The sequence below is a fragment of the Schistocerca piceifrons genome, chromosome 5 (genome assembly GCF_021461385.2).
Source record: "Schistocerca piceifrons isolate TAMUIC-IGC-003096 chromosome 5, iqSchPice1.1, whole genome shotgun sequence".
Taxonomy (NCBI): domain Eukaryota; kingdom Metazoa; phylum Arthropoda; class Insecta; order Orthoptera; family Acrididae; genus Schistocerca; species Schistocerca piceifrons.
Genome location: NC_060142.1, coordinates 669,837,620 through 669,864,420, shown reverse-complemented (window position 1 = coordinate 669,864,420; position 26,801 = coordinate 669,837,620). Strand labels below are relative to the sequence as shown.

At 41.7% G+C, this 26,801-nt stretch overlaps 1 protein-coding gene across 1 annotated transcript in view; it reads right to left on the bottom strand.

The window, feature by feature from the left end:
* The window catches only part of LOC124799190 (protein madd-4-like), a 571,457-nt gene that overhangs the window by 57,981 nt on the left and 486,675 nt on the right, over nt 1-26,801 (bottom strand). Inside the window, exon 20 of the mRNA XM_047262725.1 lies at nt 8,826-9,012. Coding sequence (XP_047118681.1) covers nt 8,826-9,012 — 187 coding nt within the window. The remainder of the gene's footprint in view (nt 1-8,825; nt 9,013-26,801) is intronic.

Genomic DNA, 26,801 nt, shown 5'->3' with positions numbered 1-26,801 from the left:
CCAGTTAGTTTCATGCACAAGGTTTATAAGTGTACACTCACAGCAGAAATGTGTGATTGCGATGACATGCAAAAAGCCTCACATATATCAAATAAGAGATGACAAATCTCATCAATATGAGTACAAGTACCTTGCATTTCACGGTGACTTGCCCAGAACCTTAGGTAACTTGGCCTCAACAAAGAGTTAGTCTTGCCAACTTGGACTTTGGACTGCAATTACTGTCAAAAACATAGTGGTAGTGTAGTTTCCTGTGGGCACTGGTCAGCGGTTTTATTATTGCTGGTTGGTGGCTTAAGGTGCCAGCAGTCTTGTTGCACTGGTAACACTGGTTCCCATCAGATCTACATCTACATCTACATCTACATCTACATCTATGTGATTACTCTGCTATTCACAATAAAGTGCCTGGCAGAGAGTTCAATGAACCACCTTCAAGCTGTCTCTCTACCGCTCCACTCTTGAATGGCACGCATGAAAAACGAGCACGTAAATTTTTCTGTGCTAGCCCTGATTCCTCTTATTTTATCGTGATGATCATTTCTCTCTATGTAGGTGGCTGGTAACAAAATGTTTTCGCAACCGGAGGAGAAAACTGGTGAAAGAAATTTCATGAGAAGATCCCATCACAGCGAAAAACGCCTTTGTTTTAATGATTGCCACTCCAATTCACGTATCATGTCTGTTACACTATCTCCCCTACTTCGCGATAATACAGAATGAGCTGCCCTTCTTTGTACTTTTTTGATGTCGTCCGTCAGTCCCACCTGATGCGGATCTCACACCACACAGCAATACTCCAGAATAGGGTGGACAAGCGTGGTGTAAGCAGTCTCTTTAGTAGACCTGTTGCAGCTTCTAAGTGCTCTGCCAATGAATCACAGTCTTTGGTTTGCTCTACCCACAATATTATCTATGTGATCGTTCCAATTTAGGTTATTTGTAATTGTAATCCCTAAGTATTTAGCTGAATTTACAGCCTTCAGATTTATGTGACTTAAGCATAATCGAAATTTAGCTGATTTCTTTTAGTACTTATGTGAATAACTTCAATTGCCACTTTTCGCACCATACAGATATCTTATCTAAATCATTTTGCAATTCGTTTTGAACATATGATGACTTTACAAGACTGTAAATGACAGCGTCATCTGCAAACAATCTAAGACGGCTACCCAGATTGTCTCCTATGTTATTAATATAGATCAGGAACAATAGAGGGCCTATAACATTCCTTGGGGAACGCTGGATGTTATTTCTGTTTTGCTCGATGACTTTCCATCTATTACTACGAACTGTGACCTTTCTGACAGGAAATCATGAATCCAGTTGCACAACTGAGGCAATACTCCGGAAGCACGCAGTTTGGTTAGAAGACGCTTGTGAGGAACGGTGTAAAAAGCCTTCAGGAAATCTAAAGAAATCAATTTGACATCCCCTGTCGATAGCACTTGTTACTTCATGAGTATAAAGTGCTAGTTGTGTTTCACAAGAACGATATTTTCTGAATCCGTGCTGACTATATGTCAATAAATCGTTTTCTTCGAAGTACTTCATAATGTTCGAATACAGTATGTGTTCCAAAACCCTACTGCAAATCGACATTAGTGATACAGGCCTGTATTCAGCGGATTACTCCTACTTCCTTTTTTGGGTATTGGTGTGACTTGAGCAATTTTCCAGTCTTTAGGTATGAATATTTCTGTGAGCAAGGGGTTGTATATAATTGCAAAATATGGAGCTATTTTATCTACATACTCTGAGAGGAACCTGACTGGTATACAATCTGGACCAGAGGCCTTGCTTTTATTAAGTGATTTAAGATGTTTTGTTACACCAAGGATATCTACTTCTATGTTTCTCATCTTGGCAGTTGTTCTTGATTGGAATTCAGGAATATATACTTCGGCTTCTTTGGTGAAGGAGTTTCAGAAAACTGTGTTTAATAACTCTGCTTTAGTGGCACTGTCATCAGTGACTTCACCATTGTTATCGCGCAGTGAAGGTATTGATTGTGTCTTTGCCACTGGTGTGCTTTATGTATGACCAGAATCTCTTTGGGTTTTCTGCCAGATTTCAAGACAGAATTTCGTTTTGAAAATTATTAAAAGCATCTCGCATTGAAGTATGCACTATATTTCCAACTTCTGCAAAACTTTGTCAATCTTAGGGATTTTGCATTATTTTAAATTTGGCCTGCTTTTTTTGTTGCTTCTGCAACAACGATCTGACCCATTTTGTGTACCATGGGGGATCAGTACCGTCACTTATTCATTTATGTGGTATATATCTTTCAATTGCTGTTGATACTGTCTCTTTGAAAACATTCCACAACTTTTCTACACTTACATGATCAGATTGGAAGGAGTGAAGACTGTCTCTTAAAAAGGCATTAAGACCATTTTTATCAGCTTTTTTAAATAGATATACTTTGCGTTTCTTTTTGATGGTTGTAGGTGTTATGGTATTCAGCCTAGCAGCAACTGCCTTGTGGTCACTAATCCCTGTATTTGTCACAATACTCACTATTTGTCCAGGATTATTTGTTGCTAAAAGGTCAAGTATGCTTTCACAACCATTTATGCTTTGAATGGGCTCATGAACTAATTGTTCACAATAATTTTCTGAGAAAGCATTCAGTACAATTTCGGATGACATTTTATGCCTGCCGCCAGCTTTAAACGTATAATTTTTCCAGCATATCAAGGGTAGATTGAAGTCACCACCGACTATAATTGTATGAGCGGGGTACTTATTTGAAATGAGACTCAAGTTTTCTTTGAACAGTTCAGCAACTATATCTTCTGAGTCAGGGGGTCGGTAAAATGATCCAATTAATAGTTTAGTCTGATTATCAGGTATAAACTCTACCAATACTATTTCACACGAACTATCTACTTCAATTTTGCTACAAGGAAAACTACCTATGACAGCAATAAATACTTCACCACCAACTGTATTTAATCTATCCTTTCTGAACACTGTTAGATCGTTTGAAAAAATTTCAGCTGAACTTATTTCTGGCTGTACCTACAACTATTTGAGCTTCAGTGCTTTCTATTAGGGCTTGGAGCTCTGGTTCTTTCCCAACAAGCTACGGCAATTTACAACTACAATACCAATCTTTCCTACAACTACCTTACTGTGTTTTACCTGTCCACCCCTTCTGTGGTTCTCTGAGATCCTCTAACCTAAAAAACCTCCCAGTCCTTTCCACACAGCCCCCACTACCCGTATAACCACCTCCTGTGTGTTGTGGATTCCTGACCTATTAAGCAGAGCCTGGAAACTCACCACCTGATGGCGCAAGTCAAGGAATCTGCAGCCTACATGATCACAGAACTGCCTGAGCCTCTGATTCAGACCATCCACTCGGCTCTGCACCAAAGGACCACAGTTGGTTCTATCAGCGATGTTGCAGATGGTGAGCTCCACCTTAATCTTGGAAGCAAGACTGGCAGTCTTTACCATTTCCGCTAGCCGCCCAAAACCAGACAGAATCTGCTCCGATCGAAAGCGACACGCGTCATTGGTACCAACATGAGCCATCACCCGCAGTTGGCTGCACCCTGTACTCTTCATGGCATCTGGAAGCACCCTTTCCACATCTAGAATGCACACAGAGTGATCACTGGCTCCCTTCCCCTCCTTGGCAGCCATGTTCCTAAGGGCCCCATTACATGCCTAATGTTGGAGCTCCCAACTACCAGCAAAGCCACCTTCTGTGAATGCCCAGACCTTGCGGGCTGAGAAGCTTCCTCTGGAACAGGGTGGACGATTGCATCTGGCTCAGAGACATCGTCAGCCACAGATAACGCCCAAAACCTGTTCGTCAAATGAACCAGGGAAGCCCTATGATCAGCCCCTCAGAAAGTTTTTCACTGCCTGCCAGACTTTGGAATGACTCCCACTCGACCATGGGTGAGGGGTCAACCTCGGTGCAGGCAGTAGCTGGGGCGGTCACAGCAGTGGACCGATCGGAGGAAACGTGGGACATCCCTCGCATCCCCACGTTCGATCCCCCACAGTGACGCCCCTCGGCAGCAGCCTCAAATTGTATGACAGCAGCCAATGCAGCTTGGAGCTGTGGGAGAAGAGTCAGTTCACATCTGTACACAACAGTCGCAGTTCCTATCCATTACTGCAGTCGCTCCTGTTTTAAGCTCATAAAAATATGCAACAAATGGGAAATCGAAGTGCTCTCTCACAGACGGTCTAACTGACACTGAGCGGTTCTAATAAAACAAACAAAAGCCTGTACGATACGAGGGTCAATACAATGGTCGATAGCAATGGCAGTACTGTACACTACACTGTTATTGAAATAAAAGGTTGTGCCTAGTAAGCACTTGGACACACAACTACACAGATAACTGAAAGTAAGTTTCTCCTGGTTGAAACTTGTAAAAATAAGTAACAAGCAAATAGTGAACTCGCCTTATTAGTAGCAGGTACTAGCGGTGCGCTCTCGATGACAGTCTACTGAAGTGAAGCACTGTTGGGCTTGGGTACCACTTGGATGGGTGACTGACTGGGTCTGTTGAGCACTGTTGGCAAGTGGGATGCACTCAGCCCTTGTGAGGCCAATCGAAGAGCTACTTGATTAAGAAGTAGTGACTCTGGTCATGAAAGCTGACAAAGGCCGGCAGAGTGGTGTTCTGACCACATGCCCTTCCGTATCTGCATCCAGTGATGCCTGTGAGCTGAGGATGACATGGTAGACAGTCGGTGCCGTTGGGCCTTTGAAGGGCTGTTCAGATGGAGTTTAGTTTAGTTTAGGTAGTTTAAGGTGCTATTCTTTGGTAGGTCCAATCTTTTGGGGGGATAGTGTTTCTGGGAGTGTTTCTGAGATGGTGTTTGTTGATGGCAATGACTACTGTTAGACTGCCAGCTGGCAAACTTAGTTTTATTTTTTATTTATATATTTTTTATTACAATCTGTTTAGTTCCTAGGTACAGCTCCGGACACAAGAAAGTCTTCTGAAAACAAACTGAAATAAAGAGTTACAATGTCAAGAATGGTGATATGAACCCATCAACAAAAGTTTGTGCTAATATTATAAAGACAGAACATTAATATCAAGTTCACATGAAGTTGGTGATATCAAGTTCACATTATGTTTTAGTTTCAAGAGATTTTGGGATTTCCTTCAGTTCAGGATAGGAAATTACGGAGATTTTATTTGATAGCAGTTTTGATAAATTTCTTATATCCCTTAGAGATTGATTTATTTTCTGTATTGCATACTGTGAGTAAATGACACTTTTTTATTTAAAAATGGAAGCAACAGGCGGAAAAATAAATTTGTCACTCTTCCCTAAATCTTCTAATGCATCCCTGCAAATCTGAAGGATAGTGATTTTTGTACGTTTCATAACTTCTTATGCCTTACTCGATATTAGCAAGTAATTCAAAGTCAGCACACTTTGGTTTCTGGTGTGTTCTGTAATGGTGTCATTCTTTTTGAAGGCACCTTTGTTTTTCATGCTTTCATAAATGACTAAGAGTGGAGGACAGTAACGTTCTTCAGCTGATACGTGGGTGGCTCAATCAAGTCTTAAAGAAATGTCTCATATGAGAGTCTGATCCTTCTTGAAGGTTGTGAGATTTGTGGTAGATGTACTAGGATAGTCTGTTGCAAAAGTTTAAGCAGCGGCCAGTTTGCATTCTTGACTCTTAATATGTATGTTACAAGCTCTTCTACACATTCAATGTTTCCAAGAGGATGTTTGTGCTCTAATGCATACTTATTCATCTTTCCACTCATCCTGATAACTCAGCTGATACAACTGGTGAATAAAATCCTCACTCATTTTGGAATAACCAGAACAGTGCTGTTGACTCTTACACTCACCCAAATGTAATGACCAGACACAGCACAACACTCCCCCTCTCTTAAACTTCATATAATCATCTCTGTTGTTCATTACTTCCCACACTGTCTCCTCCTACATATTCCCATTTTCCTGTATTCTTTAAGTTCTTTTGTTTTGTTGAAGTTGTCCTTGTATTCTATATAGACAGTAATTCCAATAGTTAAGGCTTTCTTTTAACTGGTACTTGTATTATTGTACATGTTTAACACCCAGTGTAGTTGTCTCATCAAATATTGTTCATATTTCACTTTGTTCATGTATTTAATGCAAACTGTTACACAGCCACTGTTTCGATTATAATGTTAATGTTAAAATGCAGAACCATCACACTCTCAAAGATTGCATTTACTGTTGGTTCCTTACGTATGCTGTAGTTCCATTGATAATTGTCTCTTCTTTTAATTGGTTTGTGTCTCACTCTCCATGTTTCATACCTACTGATGTAGCCTTGTATAGTCCAAATTTTATTTTATTTTATTAGTTTTGATTATTTATAGAAAACTATTATGTAGGCATGCTATTCCTATTTTGTGTTAAAGGTTTTCCTGTCTACTCCATTGTTATTTATGTACTTTTCAATTTTTACTTTTTCATTGCATTACCACCACACTGTCAAAAACATTACTTACTGTATGTTTCTACTTCAGTCTAGACGTGTTACTTCTCTTCCAATGTTGTTTGCAAACACTGTAACTTCTATGGTGAGAATACTCAGTAAATGCCTGAAGATGGCCTATAGTCTGAAAACCAGTTAACAATAAAAGTAATATTGTAGAAAAAAAGCAAACTGTTGCTTTTCGTTTATTATAATGTTGTTCTACCAAGAACCAACGGAAGATTCTGTTAACAAATGTAATTAGTTCGACAATTGAATACAGTGATACTCTGCCACTTTTTGCTGCTGTCTCTTGCTTATTCTATGTTCGAGCAATATTTTTGCAATACAGGTATTTCAGTGACGGATACATAAGGCATAAGGGGGGCATGCCACCCCCCTGCCCGCATTGCGACTCACGCCGCCCTCACCACCCAACCCGCACACTACAAGTGTGAGGAACTCACTTTGTACTACTGAAGAGTTAGTATCATCCTTTACAGCATCTAGCAAGTGGTTCGCAACATTGATGAGTCCCCTGAAACACTCGCTGCAGTCACATTGTCAAACAAGATGGGTTGAGTGACACGATGCTGTCATTCAATTTGCAGCTAATCTTGGAACAGTTTGCAAAGTTCTTAAAGGAATACAGTGTTGGAGGGATAGAACAACAGCTGACAAAGCCAATATTCTCCTTCGAGCTCTCTCTAATTGTGAGTTTATTATCACTCTGTTTACATTGAGTGACATTATGAGCACAACATATCCAGTCAGCAAAATCTTACAACACCCTAGCTTGGATGTCGTGATGGCAAAAGTGAAATTAGATTTGACACTCAAGGTGTATGACGGCATGAGAGCTAATGCTGATAGCCACTTTGTTCATATTGTTGAAGAGGTGAAGACAGTTGTGGAAGAGTTGGATGTGGAGATGAGTGTTCTTTGCCTTACAGGCAGACAAAGACACAGGGAAAACTGTGATCATAATGATGATGCTATGACATATTGGAAAAGAACTGTTTTTATTCCAACACTTGACCATGTTACGACTGACGTGAGAAAATGTTTTGCAGAAGAAAAATTTATCATTTAAAATTCAACATACTTTTGCCCTCACAACTACTGAAACATGATGGTAATGATCTGGCACATAAATTCAGTCAGTGCTTAATTGAACTACCATTCTTTGAAGAAGAAGAAGAAGAAGAATCACTCTTTGTGACTACAAAGAGACTAATGGGATGGGTTCTTAAATACAAGCAAATGAGCATAAACACCCTTAATGGTCATGTCTGTTATGCAAGCGTTGTCTTTTTGTCCTAGATCTGACTATCCTACTTTGCACACACTGTACAAAATATTTGCTTGTCCACCTGCATCTATTGCTACAGTAGAAAGAACTTTTTCAACATTGCAGCGTACAAAGAAATGGCTGAGGTCGAGAATGGAGGAGGATCGACTTAATGGCTTAGCTCTGTTGAACACTCACCCTGACATTGATTGTCCTATTGATAATGTAATTAACCAATTTACCAGGAAGAATAGGTGCACAGAATTCATCATTTAAGGAACAACTGTAACTTCTTTATATCATACGATGGCATTGTGTTGTATATTTGTATAATCAGTTTAAATAAAACTTTCTTAAACTTTACATGTGACTTGATTATTTTTTATTATGGTAAAAGTAAATGTAGCTCAAGATATCTTTAGCAAAAGATATATTGAACTACATTTACTTTTACCGTAGTAAAAAAAAAGTTTCTGAGGTCATTTCTTGCAAAACTAACTAGATAAGTTTGACAAGAATTAGAAATAAAAGAGCAATTGATTTGTTACAGGAAACATGTTGGTATTTGCGTGTAGTGATTAATAAAACATTGAATACTTTATCATACTGATTTGCTTCTGATTTTGAATCTAGTTTCACCTCATTTGAAGAGTCACACAAGGTATATCTCCTTGATGTAGGTATCTAACTTTCTGAGAACCTTGGATGACACTTTTGCAAGTAAATTGCATGCAGCATATTACAGTTTACAAAGGATGAGAACTTATCACTACAGTTACATTTTGATATGGCAAGGCAAATGCTTTGCAGGTGGCATGCATTGTAATTAGAAAAAAAATATTTCAAAGAGAGGCAGACTCATTTCAATTACAGTTTATCAAAAGTTGGAAAGAGTACAACTTTCTAAAAGAGTACACAAGTTTGAAAATACTACCACAAATTTTTTTCTGAAGAGTAATTCATGTTTTCTGTGCATCACACTGATTCATTAAATAAGTAATCACATATTGTTTTTATGTCACTATCATCACTGTTATTACAGTGACAGTACGCTGTTATTACCTGTGTTCCACGTAAAGCACCTCGATTCCTCACAGAGTGACCAGTTTCCTGCTGTCCAATGTGGACAGAATTCCAGTCCACAGTTTTGCATTGTTGGAGGAACTGGCAGTCCCGCATCCTCACACAGCCTATTCTCAACACTCTGGGTGCTTCCATTAACATGAAGCATGCAGTGAGCAGCTCGTACCTAGGAATGTACACAGTTGATTAGTAATACTGTATTACAGATGTGCAAGTCTCCTGGTTTCATTGCAGTTAATTAAAACTGTTAGTACAGGATTGGCACTTTAAAATTAACAGTGAAAGTATGATAATGTGTTAATAGTTTGTAATGAATACATATGTCCCAATCCAAAAATAAATTGGCTATCAGTAGAACCTCCAGTCTTTGATGGGGCAAACATAATATCTTTGAAAGAGCAAAAATATAATGCTATCATCAACCTCAGGTTGTTTGAACACTACAGGGTTTTTCTAAGCATGGTCTTATTAGAAGTTATATGCCACTGCCTTCTTCAATCTTAGAAAAGACTTATCCAGCAAGTTATAGTGCAACCTACAGTTAAATGTGGATTCCAAGCCATAACACTGCCACAGTTGAAAGATGAGAAAGGTATCAGATGAAAATTATAGGACTGCCTGGGAACTAAACCCAAAACCTTTGGGTTTTTTGATATGGCACTTTACCATGGAGCCACCATGTGTTGATAAATAAGATTATTTAGCAGTCTGAGTTGCTCACAATTTGAGAGCAGAATAAATAAAGTTTGCACCAGGGGACATACATGCAGAAAGTGATTTTGAATCACAGCCACATGATACATATAATGAAGGAAGGAGTAACGTAAGGAAATTAGTCTCAGGCACGAAATCCTAACCAAAATACAAATTCACTGCTGGGTATTAAAACTGCAACATGGAGGTGGTATGGAGCAAATATCAAATTGTCATGTAGTGTACTACATCTTGGATATATGATTACTAGTTCAGTGCAACTGCTCCAAGTAGATATAAGTACTGCTACATATATTCTGCACACAAGCAAATACTATGCAGTGGGTTTCTCATTCAGAAATTACATTTGAATTTTGTTGGCTTAATGTATGATTGTGTTGTCTCATCTAAGAAGGATCAAAATCTACCAGCTTGTGTTCAAATTTGGTAGCAGCATGACTATGGCATACAGGGTCTGTGGTTTACCATTCCACAATATTGCTGCTTGTCTGATCAAGACCTCATGACTGTCATGTGAACATGGAATTGATGAGTACAGGAAGGTCACACTCAGTGCTTGGCAGGATCTAAAAGGCTCCACATGACTAGTACCTTAGAGCATGGACATATTGCTGTGCAGGACTGTACAGCCACATTACATACCTTGAGTCAAGAAATGCACTTGTTTCCAGATAACACAAGTATCTACACTGACCACATGATGACGTCTGGAGCACTGCAGACGGTCAGAATGGTGACCTATGTTGCAGCTTCCCATGAAGCAGCAGTGCCAAGGGACATGCTGATGGTAGGGGCTTCCAACGACAACAGTGGACACAAGAATAGTATCACATCATCATTTTAGAAGAGATCCAGTTCTGTGGGCAATATCATGATGGACCTATCTCTATTTGTAGACACTGAAGACATCAAACTTTACCAGATTGTGTTTGTTATCATTATTCGGTACCAGCACTTGGTGTGATGATGTCAGGAGTCATGACCACCTCTGGTTTGCATAAATGGTGATTTGGACAGCAACCATTACATTTCTGATGATCTGAGGTTGTGGTTGTACCTTATCTTTGAGGTCTCCATGATCTTATCTTTCAAGAAGAGTATATGTTGCTAATGCTGCCCTGGTGTGCCTCTATACAAGCGGTGTTTGACTGTTGCCGGGCCAGAACATCCTCCATACCTCTCAGCCACTGAAAACATCTGGTCACAGACTGCTGAGAGACTGGCACCCTATCACTCATAAGCCATTACAATTGATAAACCCTGGCACAGAGTAGAAGTAGCACAGAATGGCAGAATCACTTCTGTCATCCAAGCTCAGCTCAACATGACGCACAGCAGGTTTAAAGCACTTGTTGCTGCCACACGTGGAAGTTCTGCATATTAAATTTTGAACACTGTACACCCCCAAATCAAGTGCAAATTTGATCTTGCATTCATTCTTCTGTACTGTATATGACAATAATCAGAATTTCATTATTTTCTATCCTTGCTGGTGTTGCAGTTTCAATGGTCAGCAGTCTATTACAATGTGACAACAAACGTGAATACACAAATGTTGCTACCTTTCCTTCCCACAAAGGCTTGGAGACTAAATGCTGTTGGAGCTTCAGTGATGAGATAAATACGGCAAAAAGTAGTGGTGTAGAGGTTTCAAACCCTCCAGTACCTGCCTTCAAAATACACATTGGCCACCCTCTTAATGCCCTGCTCTTGCGGTGACAGCTCTCTTTTGATCATTTAATTTTAGTACTGTTTTTAATATATTCTCCACTATCAACAATATGCTGCCCAACTTTCCTGTTAGCTGATCACACATGTATATTTACAATCACACTGTATGTTTGTGAAGGTTTCTGTCATGTGGGTCAATTCATGTTTGCACATATTTATTTACAATTTCGCCTATTACTTTTCGATTCTTTAAAACTTTTTCTGACCTTCCTTCTAACTTCCTACAAAGCTCTCTATATGGTACCTACCACTTATTTCCAATATAGTACTTTGACTGTAAGATTTGGCCCAATCTTTTTTAACTATTTTTCAATAACTCCTTTCGTCAACCAACCATACAACCATGAATTTTCTGCTCATTCTACCTTTGCCAATTCTGAAAACTCTACTTTGCCCAAGGAGAATACCAGTCACACATCCTCTTTGTGAAATTATGTCTGGCACATGGTATCTCAACTAACAGGTTTACCATTAAAATTGGCATATCAGGCTGTCACCCTGCCTACTGCAAGAAACTTCATCTTTCCCATTTCCATCAGTCCCTCACTCTCACAGATTTGCTCCTTCACAATCATATAATCCAAACTCAAACCCTTCTTGACAGCCTCCACTCCTTTCACAAAATCCAGTTACTAAGTGACTACAACTTCCTGAATACCATCACTGCGACAGAAACTCTCCTTTATCATTTGGAACAGGATTCTCAGCACCAAATGAGGAAGCTGTCCTAGCTACTCTGGTTCAAAAAATGTGTGTGAAATCTTATGGGACTTAAGTGCTAAGGTCATCAGTCCCTAAGCTTACATGCTAATTAACCTAAATTATCCTAAGGACAAACACACACACCCGTGCCCGAGGGAGGACTCGAACCTCCTCCAGGAACAGCCACTCAGCTACTCCGGTCTTTTGGCATATGGGACTCCCTATAGCCAGCAAAGGGCCTAACATTCTGATCCAATCCCACCCCATAAACCTCTCATAGCTTCCCAAACTAGTCTTGCCGACTCAGTTCACTTTCCACATCCCCTAAACCTTCCTCCACCCTCCATGAAATACACTGTCCTGAATACTCATCCCATTACACTGTTGCTAACCTTTCTGCCAAAATTCTGACTGCTTAAGAAGTCTCAGTACTTCTTAAAGGCCTCACCTTTAGACATGAAGGAGATATCAAGGTGGTAAGGTAATGACCACAGTTCTCTCTTCTAATCATCAATACTTTTATTACACAACAAACGTACAGGTCGAAGACTAGGACGCAACTGAGGTCCCGGAAGTATACAAAACAAAGATCAACTCGAAGACATAATACACATATGATGTTCTGGCCTATCGATCCGTGAATTGACGCCACATACTCCCCCCTTCCCCCCCTGCAGTGTGGAGTATGTACCCAAAGGTGGAGGTGGGGGGGAGGGGGGGGGGTGGAAGGGGGGTAGGTGGGGGGGGGGGGGGGGTTCGCGAGTGTTTAAGTGGGTTACAGTGAGTTCCTCCATGTCTAATGGCACGGATCGTGTGGGAGGGGAGCGTGGAGCAAATCCTGGAATGCTGATGCTGAAGTCTTGAAGTGACGTTGGCGGTCGTAGTCGTCGGCCGGTGCGGGAGCGCTGGTGTGGAAAGATGTCGTCGATAGGGAACCTAATGATCACCTTTCCACTTGGTCTAACATAAGCACGTAGGTTGCCACACATAGCACTTCGAGAGATTTTGAAACGCTTCACTACATGTTGTGACTCGCCACCTAACGAGCCACACGAATTGTCACACGCAAGCACCACTAATGCGGTATCGCCACTAATGACGACAGATAAACCACAAATGTCATTAGGATGAACATGGGTAGAGAGCTCATAAGTGGCGCCTGCTAACGGAGAGGTATGCTGAGCCAATGGGATGGGGAAACCATAGCACGGTGAGGGCGGTGTGCTGTGAGTAGAGGGGTGAGAGCCAGACGGCGAGGTCTGAGTGGGCGTGGCAGGAACCTGTGGGCTACACGGTTTGGCGACTGGAGTAGGAGCAACAAGTTCACCTGACAGTGTAAGTGACTGGCCATAGACGAACTCAGCCACTGAGCCTTTAAGGTCTTCCTTGAAAGTGGTCCGCAAACCGAGTAAGACGAATGGCTGGGCTTCTGTCCAAAGGAGGCCATGGCAACGTAGGGCTGTCTTAAGTGTCCTATGCCAACGTTTCACAAGGGCATTGCTTTGGGGGTGGTATGCTGCTGAATGAATTTTGTTGATGCCACACAGCCTACATAGTTCAGAAAACAAGGCAGACTCAAATTGATGGCCTTGGTCGATTGTCAAGTAAACAGGGCAGCCAGAGTGTGAAATCCAAGTGTCTATGAAGGATCGTGCCATTAATTCGGATATAATATTGGGTAGCAGGGCAGCTTCCACCCAACGAGAGGTTCTGTCTATAATAGATAGCACGTATCTGTAACCCTCGGAGGGGGTGAGGGGGGGCCCACCAAGTCGATGTGAACATGCTGGAAGCGACTGGGAGGAGCAGTGAAGCTGCCTAGTGGGGGCGATGTGTGTTGCGAAACTTTATTTTGTTGGCACGGAATGCAGGCACGGGCCCAGGCTTGGCAGTCGCAATGCACGATGTGCCAGACGAAGCACTCTGAAATAAGTCTGGTAGAGCCTCTCACACCTGGATGAGCTAGGTTGTGTAATTTGTCAAACACTTGTCTCTGTAGAGGTTTGGGTATGAAGGGACGCAGCATACCAGTTGATTTGTGACACCAAACCTTGCCTATGACACTGGGAAAGGTGGATCGCACAGGTTTGAGTGACGAGCTGTGATCGGAAATAAGGTCCATAGTGTCCGTGTCGGCAGACTGCAGCCGAGGCAAGTTAGAGAGGTCTATCAGAGTTGTGAGAGTGCCGACACAAGACAAAAAATCTGCGACCACATTATCTGCACCCTTGATGTATCATATGTAAGAGGTAAATTGCAATATAAAGTCCAAATGACGGAAGCGTCTAGGTGGAGGGTCAGTCGGGGGGTTCTTTACAGCAGCAACCAAAGGTTTATGGTTGGTGAAAATGAAGAAGTCCCTTCCCTCAACCTCGGCGCAAAAGTATTTAACAGCCTCGTGAACTGCGCCATTGGGCTTCTTAGAAAAGAACGACAAAGGAGAGGTAGTATCTCTGATGGTTTGGCTGAGGACAGCACCTACTGCGGTATCACTGGCATCCGCGGTAATAAAAAATGTAGTGTCTGGATGCGGGTGGGCAACAGTCACTGCGTTTGCTAATAGGTGCTTCAGTTTGTCAAAAGCTTGTTCCATGGCAGGGGTCCAGAGGACCGGGCAGAAACCGGTCGTATTTTTGCCAGCAAGGGCGTCTGTTAGGGGAGCCTGAACATCGGCTAAGGCAGGCAAGTGCATCCTATAATAGTTAACTGTTCCAATGAACCTGCACAGTTCTTTAAATGAGTGAGGGCGTGGCAAATTCAAAACAAGTTTGATTTTATCCTCGGGAGGAGTGAGGCCCTTAGCTGACATGATGTAGCCTAAGAATTTTACCGAAGTCTGGTGCAATTGGAGATTCTTATTATTCAGTTCAACTCCGGCAGCAGTAAGAGTGTCTTTAACAACTTGCAAATGTTCCTTGCTCTTTTGCAAAGTAGGACTGAAAATAAGAATGTCGTCCAAGTAAACGAAACAAAAATCCAGATAAAACAACACCTTGTTTATGAATCTCTGCCAAGTTTGTGCAGCATTGCGGAGGCCAAAGGGCATGAACCAGTACTGGAAAAGGCCGAAAGGTGTTGTAACAGCTGTCTTTTCATCGGAATTTGATGATAGGCCCTCCTACAGTCCACTATCGAGAAATATTTGGCGCCTACAAGAGCATGGTTAAAATCCGCAATGTTAGGAACCGGGTACTTGTCTATGATAGTACGAGAGTTCAACTTAGTATAGTTGCCAACCATACGCCAGGTGCCGTCGCTTTTTGTGATGAAGTGGATAGGCAAGGCCCAGCATCTGGCAAATGGTTCAATTACGCTGGCTGTTAAGAGATCGCCTATTTGTTCGCGAGCCACTTCCATGAGTTGGCTTGAGACGGCGTGGTTGGCAAGAGATAGGCGGTCCATCTTGCAAGCGAAGTTTGTGGGCGGTGCCATCTGTAACCACGGAAATGCGCGACGCGGTACACGAGGTGACTGTTTGTGGTATAGTGTGTGCGGCAACCACTAGGCTGGATTGTGGCGTGCACAGCGAAAGTTTGCATAAGTGCCAACTATTGGGTGGCTGGGAGTGACAGACAAGTGAGCTACGCAAAACAAGGTTGGTACACTGTATATTAGTAACCGAAGGTGCCGCTGTCAAGCTTGGTGGTGGTAGTGGGCCCAAATGAACAGCTGATGGCAGTAAATCAAAAGACTAACCTGCACCTGGGAAGTTAGCTGCCCAAGCAAGGAGGGGGATGAATGTGCGCTCGAATTAACACAGTTAGAGATGGTGGGAGTGCGGACGCTGTACAGTTTATGTGGCACATGGTCACAAATGCAATCGGGCGCAAGAACACTGCAGTGGCTCCAGTTAACCTTGTGTGTTGCCGAGGCGTCGTCTGCTGCAAGCTGCTGCTGTGCCGAAGATAACTCGTTAAGGCAACGGCGTAGCTCAAGTTGTTCCAAGCACAGGCGTGTAGACTCGACACACTCTGTGAGCCACTTACTGGTCCATGACAAGAGCTTGGAGGAGGGGTTATTACACTTCCTAGCCAAGTGGGCCTGTTTAGCAGTACTATTGATGCTCGACGAAGCACACGGGATGTGTTCCTGGATAGGGTGGTAGAACACTGTATTCTTGATGAGGTCAGGCCACAGTTTGTGGTGTCGTAGAAAGTCGATGCCCAAAATGGGATCGTCAATGTCAGCCACCAGGAAGGACCACTTCAGGTTGCACTCAGGCAAGAGGGACACTGCATATGAAGTAGAACCTAAGCACAACAAACTAGATGAGTTTACAGCACGTAGGACAGTTTTGTGTAGTCGGATCTTTTCAGTAGCAAGACGAGATGGAAGTAGGGAAACATCTGCGCCCATGTCGATGAGAAAGTTCGTGCCAGAGTTCAAGTCGCGGATGTAGACTCGTCCATTCTAAGCATTAGTGTTAGACATAGAATGGACCGTGGGACAGTGCCTGTTGTTTACATCACATGAGGTGGTGCCGCTGTCTACCTGCAGTTGAAGTTTGGGTAGGAGCATGGCGGTTTACAATTGCATGCTTGTTCCCCGAATTTTGCATGGAAGAAACAGTATTTATGGGCAGATGTCTGCTCCTGTGAGTGGTCAGATGGCGGCGCCCCAGAATCTTCCGCAGAGTCAGATGTGCTGTTGTTGTGTGGACATGAAGGTGTCGGTAGTGCAGCAAGCTTGACAGACTTAGGTTTAGTGGGGCATCCACGTTGGGGCCCTGGTCGTGGTTGGAAACTGGCGTAGCTGCTGGACTGCTGGGCACGGCATTCACATAGCAGAGCGGAGTAAGCTCAGTCGGCGACACGCAAGTGTTTGCTATTTGGTCTATCTTCGTAGGCAGAGATGGCTGTATGGACAGACAGAGGCAGCTTTTCTGTCCAAATCTCGGTGAGCGTGGCGTCTGGCATGTTGCATTCACCGACGGGAAGTCAAAGGCATTGCCACAGCTGGGACGGAGATTTGTCGCCGAGGTGTTCCTCATAGATGAGCTGTCCAACGTTTTCTCTTCTTGTCTTGGAGACACGTTCCAGTATTGCTTGTTTAGCTGTGGTGTACCTCTCGTTCAGAGGAGGTGACTCAACCAGATTATAAATTAAGTTGACACAGTTGTGGAGGTGGTTCATGAGGCATGTGAAATGAGCATTGCCATCAAGTGCACGGACACTGAAAGTTTGCTCGATCAGGTTGAACCAGAATTCCGGGTGGGCAGGTTTGAATGCTGGAAGTTTTGGTATATTCGACGAACTGGCGGTCGAAGAATGAGGGCAGCTGCTCGCGGATGCAGCAGTAGGCAAGTCAAGTTAACTCTGCGTTGTGAGGGCAGTAGAGAGGAAGCAGATATGCCAGCTGTGTTCATAGTAGCTGGAGGGGAAGCGAAATTCGTTAGTAGGAAGCCCGGCCTGGAGTGAAGCGGGTCCGGTTGTTGCGGCGGAAGGTCAAAGTGGTCACGGCAGTTACTCAACAGGTTATTATGCAATTGGTCCTACACATCTGCAGCGAAATTGTCCATCACAGAGTCACTGATGAGCTTGGTGGAACCTGACCCGCTCATGTTACTGCACTGATGAACACTCAGAGTAACAGGCTGGCGAATGTCATTCACGTAGTGTGCAACTGGTGCGGAATGATACACACGTGGGACTTGCACATTAAAAAAGGTGTCCTGTTGTGGCACATTATGAAAACTATGCTTCCCACTATTTACAGTACTTGCATTAAAGTTTGGTATCAGTGTGTAGTGGTTTCTTGTACTGCTGTGCGGCGAAAACTGAAGCACTTGGGGGCTAACAAAGCCGGAGTTGGAGACCGCTGGCGTCATGTTCAAAACCACTGCACCTCACGAGGTCCCTGGGTTCTCGAGGCTATAGGACTGTGGAAATTTATGTCAGGCACCAACTACAGCTGGTGTGCTTGAATTTAGTTGCTATTGAAGGTGAAAACCGGGCGGTGGCGGCGGCTTGTTGTAGAAGGCCACTGTGTAGCAAACAAAGGTCCATGCGGAATGCGGAAGCCAGTGCGATAGTCACTTTGTGCTCAGTTCAATGGATTATTCGAACTTCGGGGTCACCACTGAAGGAGATATCAAGGTGGTAAGGTAATGACCATAGTTGTCTCTTCTAATCATCAATACTTTTATTACGCGACAAACGTACAAGTCGAAGACTAGGCCGGAACTGAGGTCCCGGAAGTATATAAAACAAAGATCAACTCGAAGACATAATACACTTACGATGTTCTGGCCTATCGATGCGTGGATCGACGCCACAGACAGATACCTATGTTCAACCATGATGGACTTGTAAAGGACCTTCTTTCCTTTACTTGTGCTCTGTAGTGGAAATATTTCTTCACCACTCACCACACTGACAACTACCAACCAAAGCCCCACCCAGAACCTTGTTTAAAAGTTTCAACCTTCCTCCAACTTTGGTCCTTCCACCCTTCCAACCAGTCATCCCTAATAAAATTTTACAAATTCCTTACGTCTAATCTGGCCACACCCTCCTTTCCTAAATCCCTCCCTAGTGAGTCCAACATCAATTCTATGGAAACACAGCTATCTGTAACCTGAAAACCAACCCCAATCTCATCATCCTTCCCATAACAAAAGCTCGACCACAGTGGTCATGAGTGGGAGTGAATATAAAGTTGAGGGCCTCTGTCAACTTTCTGACACTTCTGCGTACAAACCTGATGACCACGATCCTATTCCAGAAGTCCAACATGGTCTCCAGTAGCTCCTCAAGATCTTACATCCATCCAGAAACCTGACACTGGAATCCACCTCCCTCCTCACAACAGCAATTGCCTGCACTCTTACCTTTTACCTACTCCACAAACCCAACCCCACTGGTCTCCCTTCTGGTCATCGCACTGTGGCTGTGTACAATGCTCCCACCAAACAAACAGCTGTCTTTGCTGACCAACACCTCCAAACTACTGTCCATAACCTCTCACTCTACATTCAAAATACTGATCACTTCCTACATAATCTCTCCACAATTCCTGTCCCATTACCATCAGACTCCATGTTGGTCACTGCAGATGTGACAGCCTTGTACACCAACATTTCCTATGCCCGTGACCTTGTGGGCATGGAACACAATCTTTTCCAACATCCTTCTGATACCAAACCCACTACCTCTTTCATAATCCTCCTAGCCAACCACATCCTGACCCACAATTGTGACAGTTTTGAAGAGCAATCTATAAACAAATCTGTAGCACTGCAATGGATCCTCACATGGCACCATACTATGTCAACTTATTTACAGGCCTTCTGGAGGAATTGTTCCTATCCAGTCAACATCTAATATCCCTTGCATGATTCAGATTCACTGATGACATTCTCATGGTCTGGACTCATGGCAAGAGCAATCTTTACTCGTTACTTCATAACTACAACACCTAAAGGATTGATTGGTGGCCAACTCCTTCTACTCCAGCGATGAATTTCTCAGTAAAACCAACTGATTTGTATATAAGTACAATATAACTACTGCACAATTTCAGTGCAGTAATGTGTTCATTGAAAATTTGTGTGTGTGTGTGTGTGTGTGTAAGTACAATCTAACTTCTGCACCATTTCAGTGCAGTAATGTGTTCATTGTAAATAAGTATTATAGTAGTTCTATTACATGTTTATTACCTTATAAATAAATAAAAAACTTTTTTATTTTAAATTCAGTGCATTAGTATTTGTGAAATGACTCTTTCACATAGTGTTCATTAAAAAATGACGATCATTCCACTTGGGACCTGTGGAATGGTACATTAGCTTATTTGTTTTAGTTGTAAATATTTGTCATGTATTGTTGTTTTTCTGACATGTTCCACATCCTGGAGGACTTCCTCACTACGGATCAATTGGAATGAAAGTAAATCTAATCTGATCTAATCTAATCTAAACCTACTACCACATCTGCTTCACCTGATCCTTCTCAACCTGATAAGCCATCTTTATAGATGACAGTCTTCTCCTCTCAGATGGCTCCATAAATACATATCTTCATATCAAGCACACCAACCACCAACAGTATCTCCACTTTGACATCTGTTACCCATTCCATATCAAAAAGTCTCTTCCTTATAGCCTCACCACATGTCAATGACACATCTGGAGTGGACAGTAGGAGCAGTTGAAATATACTGATAACCTTACCAGAGTCTTTATTGACAGACAGTATCCTAGCCATTTCATCCACAAACACATCTCCTGTGCCACCACCTCCTCTGACATCAGTAAACCTGTTAACCAGCTACTGATCAGCACTCCTTTGATAACCCAGTATGATCCTCGCCATGAAAAGCTAGGCCAGGGCTTCGGCTACCCCTTGTTGTGCCCCGATACGAGGGATATTCTACCCAAAATCCTATCTACATCACCCAAAGCAGTGTTCTACTGCCCACCCAACCTACAGAACATCCTGTTCCATCCCTGTTTCTTCCACTCCTGTAACCAATCTTGTGTCCCATGGGTCTTTTCCTTGTGGTTGACCCAAATGCAAGACCTGTCCTGTACACTGACCCACTTCCTACTGCAGTCCAACCACAGAAATTTCCCATCCAATAAAACGCAAGGCCGTGTGAAAGCACCCATGTTATATGTCAGCCATGCTGCAATTACTGCACAGAAAACTATGTGGACAAGACAAATAACCAACTATTTATTCAATAGGGAATGATATATTTGCATGATTGGTCACTGCCAAACTGTGGTGAACAATAAACTTGACCATACAGTTGCTGAATATGCTGCACACCACAACACAAATGGCTTCAATGGCTGCTTCACTACAAGGGCCATTTGGATACACCATTCCAGCACAAGTTCCTCTGAACTATGCAGGTGGGAATTCCCCTTGATAGAGTTGGCACCACTGGTTGTGGTTGTGATGTGTACATCACATTTAGCTGTTACTTGGGTAGTGCTGTTGTCTGCAAGCATTAAATTCTCTTGCAGTTATGTCAAATGTAGAAACACTTTTGGATCATTTCACGTGTGTGCTGTGCAACCACTGTCTATGTACCATAAATGATGGAGTCGTATCACTTTGGAGCAGGTTCATTCATAGAGAAACAGCAATGAGCTTGAGAGAGAGAGGGGGGGGGGGGGGGGGGGAGTAGGGAGAGGGAGTTGTGCTTGTGTGAATGTGTTTGTGTTTTCTATTTCCGAAGAAGGACTTTTGGTCCAGAAACAAAGTTGACACTCGGCGCGGTGGCTGATGGGAGGGACCATAAAGGCAGTTCCCATTTACAGTCAGCCACCACACCGAGTGTCTACTCTGCTAAAAGAGTGCCTTTGGACAGGTGCGCGGATACTGCTGCTGCGCGACTTGTCTTGCCTCAGACGCTGTGTTGGAATCGCATTGTAAGATCACGGAATTGTGGCGACATGTGGCATGCAGCCTTTTCATAAAATAAAATAAAAAAAAAAAAAAAAAAACACATTTTGAACACTCATACAACACGAGACACAAAGAAAACTTCATGCTCACCTCACATCACTTAAAACTGCGAGTTCAAACTCCTTAGTATATAGCCAAGAAAATTCACAACACAATAAAAGCCTGTGAAATAATGAATATGAAGATAAATATTTTAAAAAGCAAGTTACATGATTTTCTAACTGAATGATGGTACTACTCTGTGGAAGATTTCATGAAGGATGAAGTAATACTTTGAGCTGGATCCCTAAAATAGAAAAAAATTTATAATAGTTATAGTAGATGTAAATACTGTAAGTTTGACAAATTTTAAATAAGTAAATTCTCCACAAAGTATTATTGTAAGTGTGACAAAATTTCAAATTATCTAATTGTAACCTTGCCATGTCTCCTGGACATCAGACTTATATTCTGAAATTGTGTATATTATAAGATGAATAAAACACATTTCACATTCCACAATGCCTCCTCTAAGTGGTGAGCAGGAATCTATCCTTTTCATAATATTATTGTTAAGGCATTATGGACCTTCCATTGTTTGCTTTTACATTTTGTAATTCATTATAAATTTATTTGTCTTGATAATAAGCAGTCAGGTAATTGGTTTCAGCTATGAATAAGCACCTTTGGAACATAGCTTCTCATGCTCCTCTAGCATTAGAAACCATGATATGAAAATATTTGTCCTGTAACTGAAACCATTTATCAAACTGCTTCTTGACATTGCAGTCAAGAAAAATACATATCATTGCTAGGCAATGAAAACCTCATAACTCCATCTGACAATGAAATACATGTAACTCTATTACCAAATGTAGACAATTATGCCAGATAGCCTGTTGAAACCTTTCTTCTTCGAGTTGAACGGTGTCGCCATCTAGCGGCAATAATGAAAAACTCACATCTTCAGCGATATGTAGTTTGTGCTGTAAACCTCGCATCTCCGGTAATCGCCATTGTTAGTGTGCAGGGCGAACACATGCTCCGAGATTAAAACGTTTTTTGATGTGATAGTAACCTTTTTGACTGACAGACCCAACACTGCTTTATTGCTACAGGTACTGTAAGTATTTCTAGGTATATATGTAATGTATTTTAATATACAGAATTAATAATGACCTCGTTAAATACAATGTTGACTTACGAGTTTTTCATCGCGCTAAAGCAGACTGCACTCGGTACATACGAGGTTCTAATTTTAGAACTTAACAGAATCCTATACATTCTACAGTAACTACATTGTTTTCAGCTATGGGTAAAAAGAGTAAATTCACTCTTCATCTTGTGAAACAAGCTGACAACAGATTATATCATATAAAATCACCAGAAGAAGATTCTAGTCGGGTTCTCCTTGTCCTGCACCAAAAGAAAGAGTAGACTTACAAAATGAAGGTAAACCATAGTTTATATTGTTGTAACTTCAGGAAATATCCTTGTTTGAAAGTTGAGGTGATTATATTATTTAAATATTATTGTTTACACTACAGATAATGTGGAAAAAGAAGCCAATACAGAGGCTAATTCCACTCCTGAGTTTGAAAGTCTTTTCGAACACTGCAGTGAGGATGATATCTCCAGTGGCAATAGTGATGTGTATGATACAGATAAAAACAAAAATGACCATAGCAGTAACAACAGCACGGAAGACGACGATGATGAAGTTGATGTGGGAGCAAAAAGTACTAAGCAGCGCCGTACAAGGAAAAGCAATCAATCACTTCAAAGTTTGCAGAAAGAAAAACTTATTAGGGGACAGGATTATTTAGGAATGCAAAAAGATGAGTTTGGCACCAAGAGACCAACAATGAGCAGAAGTAGGAGGGAAATGGAACCACGATGTACTTGTAAACATTCTTCCTTAAATCGGAACAGGAATTTCGAGGATATTACAGAAGAGCAGAGACAGCTAATATTTAATCATTTGTGGCAGGACATATCTTGGGGCGAAAGAAAAATTTTTGTTAGAAGCCATGTCTACTACATTCCAGTTAAAAGATGCAGAAATAATTCAGAACCTAATAAATCTCACCGTTCTAACACACTATATTACAATTTTGTATTAGAAGGACAGAAAAAAACTGTCTGCAAGACTATGTTTCTGAAAATTTTGCGCTTAGGTGAATGGAGTGTCAAAACATGGGCATCTAGTGCATCAGGAAGAACGTTTGCAGAAGGGCCTCAAATGCAGGAGAGACCAATGAAAGTTTCAGGTGGACGACAATCAGCATCAGATTTTTTTGCAGAGTTGTCAAAACTGGAATCGCATTACTGCCGTCGTTCTTCCACTTAACTCTACTTGGAACCTAATGTGAAGAGTAAATCAGAACTACATGGGGAATATATAGAATTTTGCAAAAAAAGAGAACAAATCCCAGCTGCTTACAAACAGTTCTGTGAGGTATTCGATGAAAATAATCTAAACTTATTTTCCCCTAGAAAGGACCAGAGCAACCTTTGTTGTTCTCACCAGACAGGCAATCTCTCAGACAATGAATACTCTGTGCATATGACCCGAAAAACTGAGGCAAGGGAAGCGAAAAATTGTGATAAATTAGGATCAGCTACAGTGTTTACTATTGACCTTCAAGCACTTCTGCTTTCTCCCAGACTAAAAGCACCTGCACTGTACTGCAAAAGCAAACTGAAGGTCCACAACTTTACCATCTATGATTTAAAAAGTAACAATGGTTATTGTTACCTTCGGCACGAGAGTGAAGGTGGACTAACAGCTTCGGAATTTGCCAGTATACTCGTGCATTTTATAGAAACGTTCGTCCAAAATTATTCAGAAGCTATTTTCTATAGCTACGGATGCACGTACCGGAATCGAAACTCAGTCATGAGTAATGCACTGGCTAATCTCGCCAATCAGAAAAGTGTTACAATAGTGCAAAAATTTCTGGAGAAAGATTACACTCAAATGGAGTGTGATTCTATGCTTACTACCACAAGACAAAGTCCTAGACCTTATGTTGTCAGTTATTTGGACCACACGTTTTTCAAGTCCTATGATAAACTCTCGTTGTATTCGTCTATTCGGCCAAGTATGTCCCTCTGGAAAAATGAAATATAAATTGAAATTCAGCGATACATGGGAACCACTTCCAAGAAGGCTGTCAAACATACCCAGCTCATTTACAGTACCCCCTCTCTACGTTTCACTACTAAAGATCAGTGCAGAAAAGTTTACACATTTGCAACAACTAAAGCTGGTCATTCCAAGGGATGTGCATTCATTTTATGACACACTGCCTCACATTTGTAATGAGAGAACATGTCTGTGCCTAAAAAAAATGCAGCCGAAAATAAACTTGTTTACAGCCACCTATGACTGTGATAGTAGTGTAATAGTAACAATAATAAATGTTAATAAACTGCACAAATGTTTACAGTAATAAAAGTTTAATTAAAGCTAACAACATTGTTTCTATTTTTTTTAAACGCTGTAATTTATTAAAATCCAGATTCCAATATTTTGATCAATGTGAAATTATTCATTTCACTTTATATCTGTAACAATGTATCCTTACAGATGTTTCATAATACACAAATAATGCAAAGTTTAAGTAAGAATATTTTTAAACAAATTAAACATTCACTCATTTCAGTTCTTAACTGTGCACTCGTTACATGCCTCTTATCTCTATCACTACCAAAAAAATAACTGTGGAAACCTCATAACTCCAAAAACCGGCAGACAATTTGAAGTGCATAATAAAGTCTTATGTACCAATGACTGGATCCATATTGTGTAGCAGAAACCACTACATTTGACTAATCAGGTCCCCATGTGACTTCTATAATTAGTTTTTTGTTTCTCCTGTAAAATTTGACCAATTTGAGTTACAAGTTTTCATTGCTTAGCGACGATATACAGGGTGGTCCATTGATAGTGAATGGGCCAAATATCTCACGAAATAAGCATCAAATGAAAAAGCTACAAAGAATGAAACTCTTCTAGCTTGAAGGGGGAAACCAGATGGCACTATGGCTGGCCCGCTAAATGGTGCTGCCATAGGTCAAACGGGTATCAACTGCGTTTTTTTAAATAGAAGCCCCCATTTTTTATTACATATTCATGTAGTACGTAAAGAAATATGAATGTTTTAGTTGGACCACTTTCTTCACTTTGTGAATGATGAACCTGTGATAGTCATAAACATATAAGTACATGGTATCACGTAACATTGCGCCAGTGTGGATGGTATTTGCTTCGTGATACATTACCCGTGTTAAAATGGACCATTGACCAATTTCGGAAAAGGTCGAGATCGTGTTGATGTATGGCTAATGTGATCAAAATGCCCAAAGGGCGTGTGCTATGCATGCTGCTCGGTATCCTGGATGACATCATCCAAATGTCTGGACAATTCACTGGATAGTTACGTTATTTAAGGAAACAGGAAGTGTTTAGCCACATGTGAAACATCAACCACGACCTGCAACAAATGATGATGCCCAAGCAGGTGTTTTAGCTGCTGTCACGACTAATCTGCACATCAGTAGCAGACAAACTGGCGAGAATCGGGAATCTCAAAAACCTCAGTGTTGAGAATTCTACAACAACAACAGTGATTGCACCATATTTCTATGCACCAGGAATTGCATGGCAATGATTTTAAATGTCATGTACAGTTCTGCCACTGGGCACAAGAGAAATTATGAGACGATGACAGATTTTTTGCATGCGTTCTATTTAGCGATGAAACATCATTCACCAACAGCTGTAATGTAAACCGGCAAAATATGCACTATTGGGCAACGGAAAATCCACTATGGTTGCGACAAATGGAACATCAGCAACCTCGGTGGGTTAATGTATGGCGCGGCATCATGGGAGGAAGGATAATTGGCCCCCAATTTATCGATGGCAATCTAAATGGTGCAATGTATGCCGATTTCCTACGTAATGCTCTACTGATGTTACTACAAGATCTTTTACTGCATGACAGAACGGTGATGTACTTCCAACATGATGGATGTCTGGCACATAGCTCGTGTGTGGTTGAAGTGATATTGAATAGCATATTTCATGACCGGTGTATTGGTTGTCAAAGCATCATACCATGGCCCGCATGTTCACCTGATCTGACATCCCCGGATTTCTTTCTGTGAGGAGAGTTGAAGGCTATTTGCTATCGTAATCCATCGACAACGCCTGACAACATTCGTCAGCACATTGTCAATGCATGTACAAACATTACGGAAGGCGAACTACTAGCTGTTGAGAGGAATGTCGTTACCCGTATAGCCAAATGCATTGAGGTTGATGGACATCATTTTGAGCATTTATTGCATTAATGTGGTATTTGCAGGTAATCACACTGTAACAGCATGCATTCTCAGAAATGAT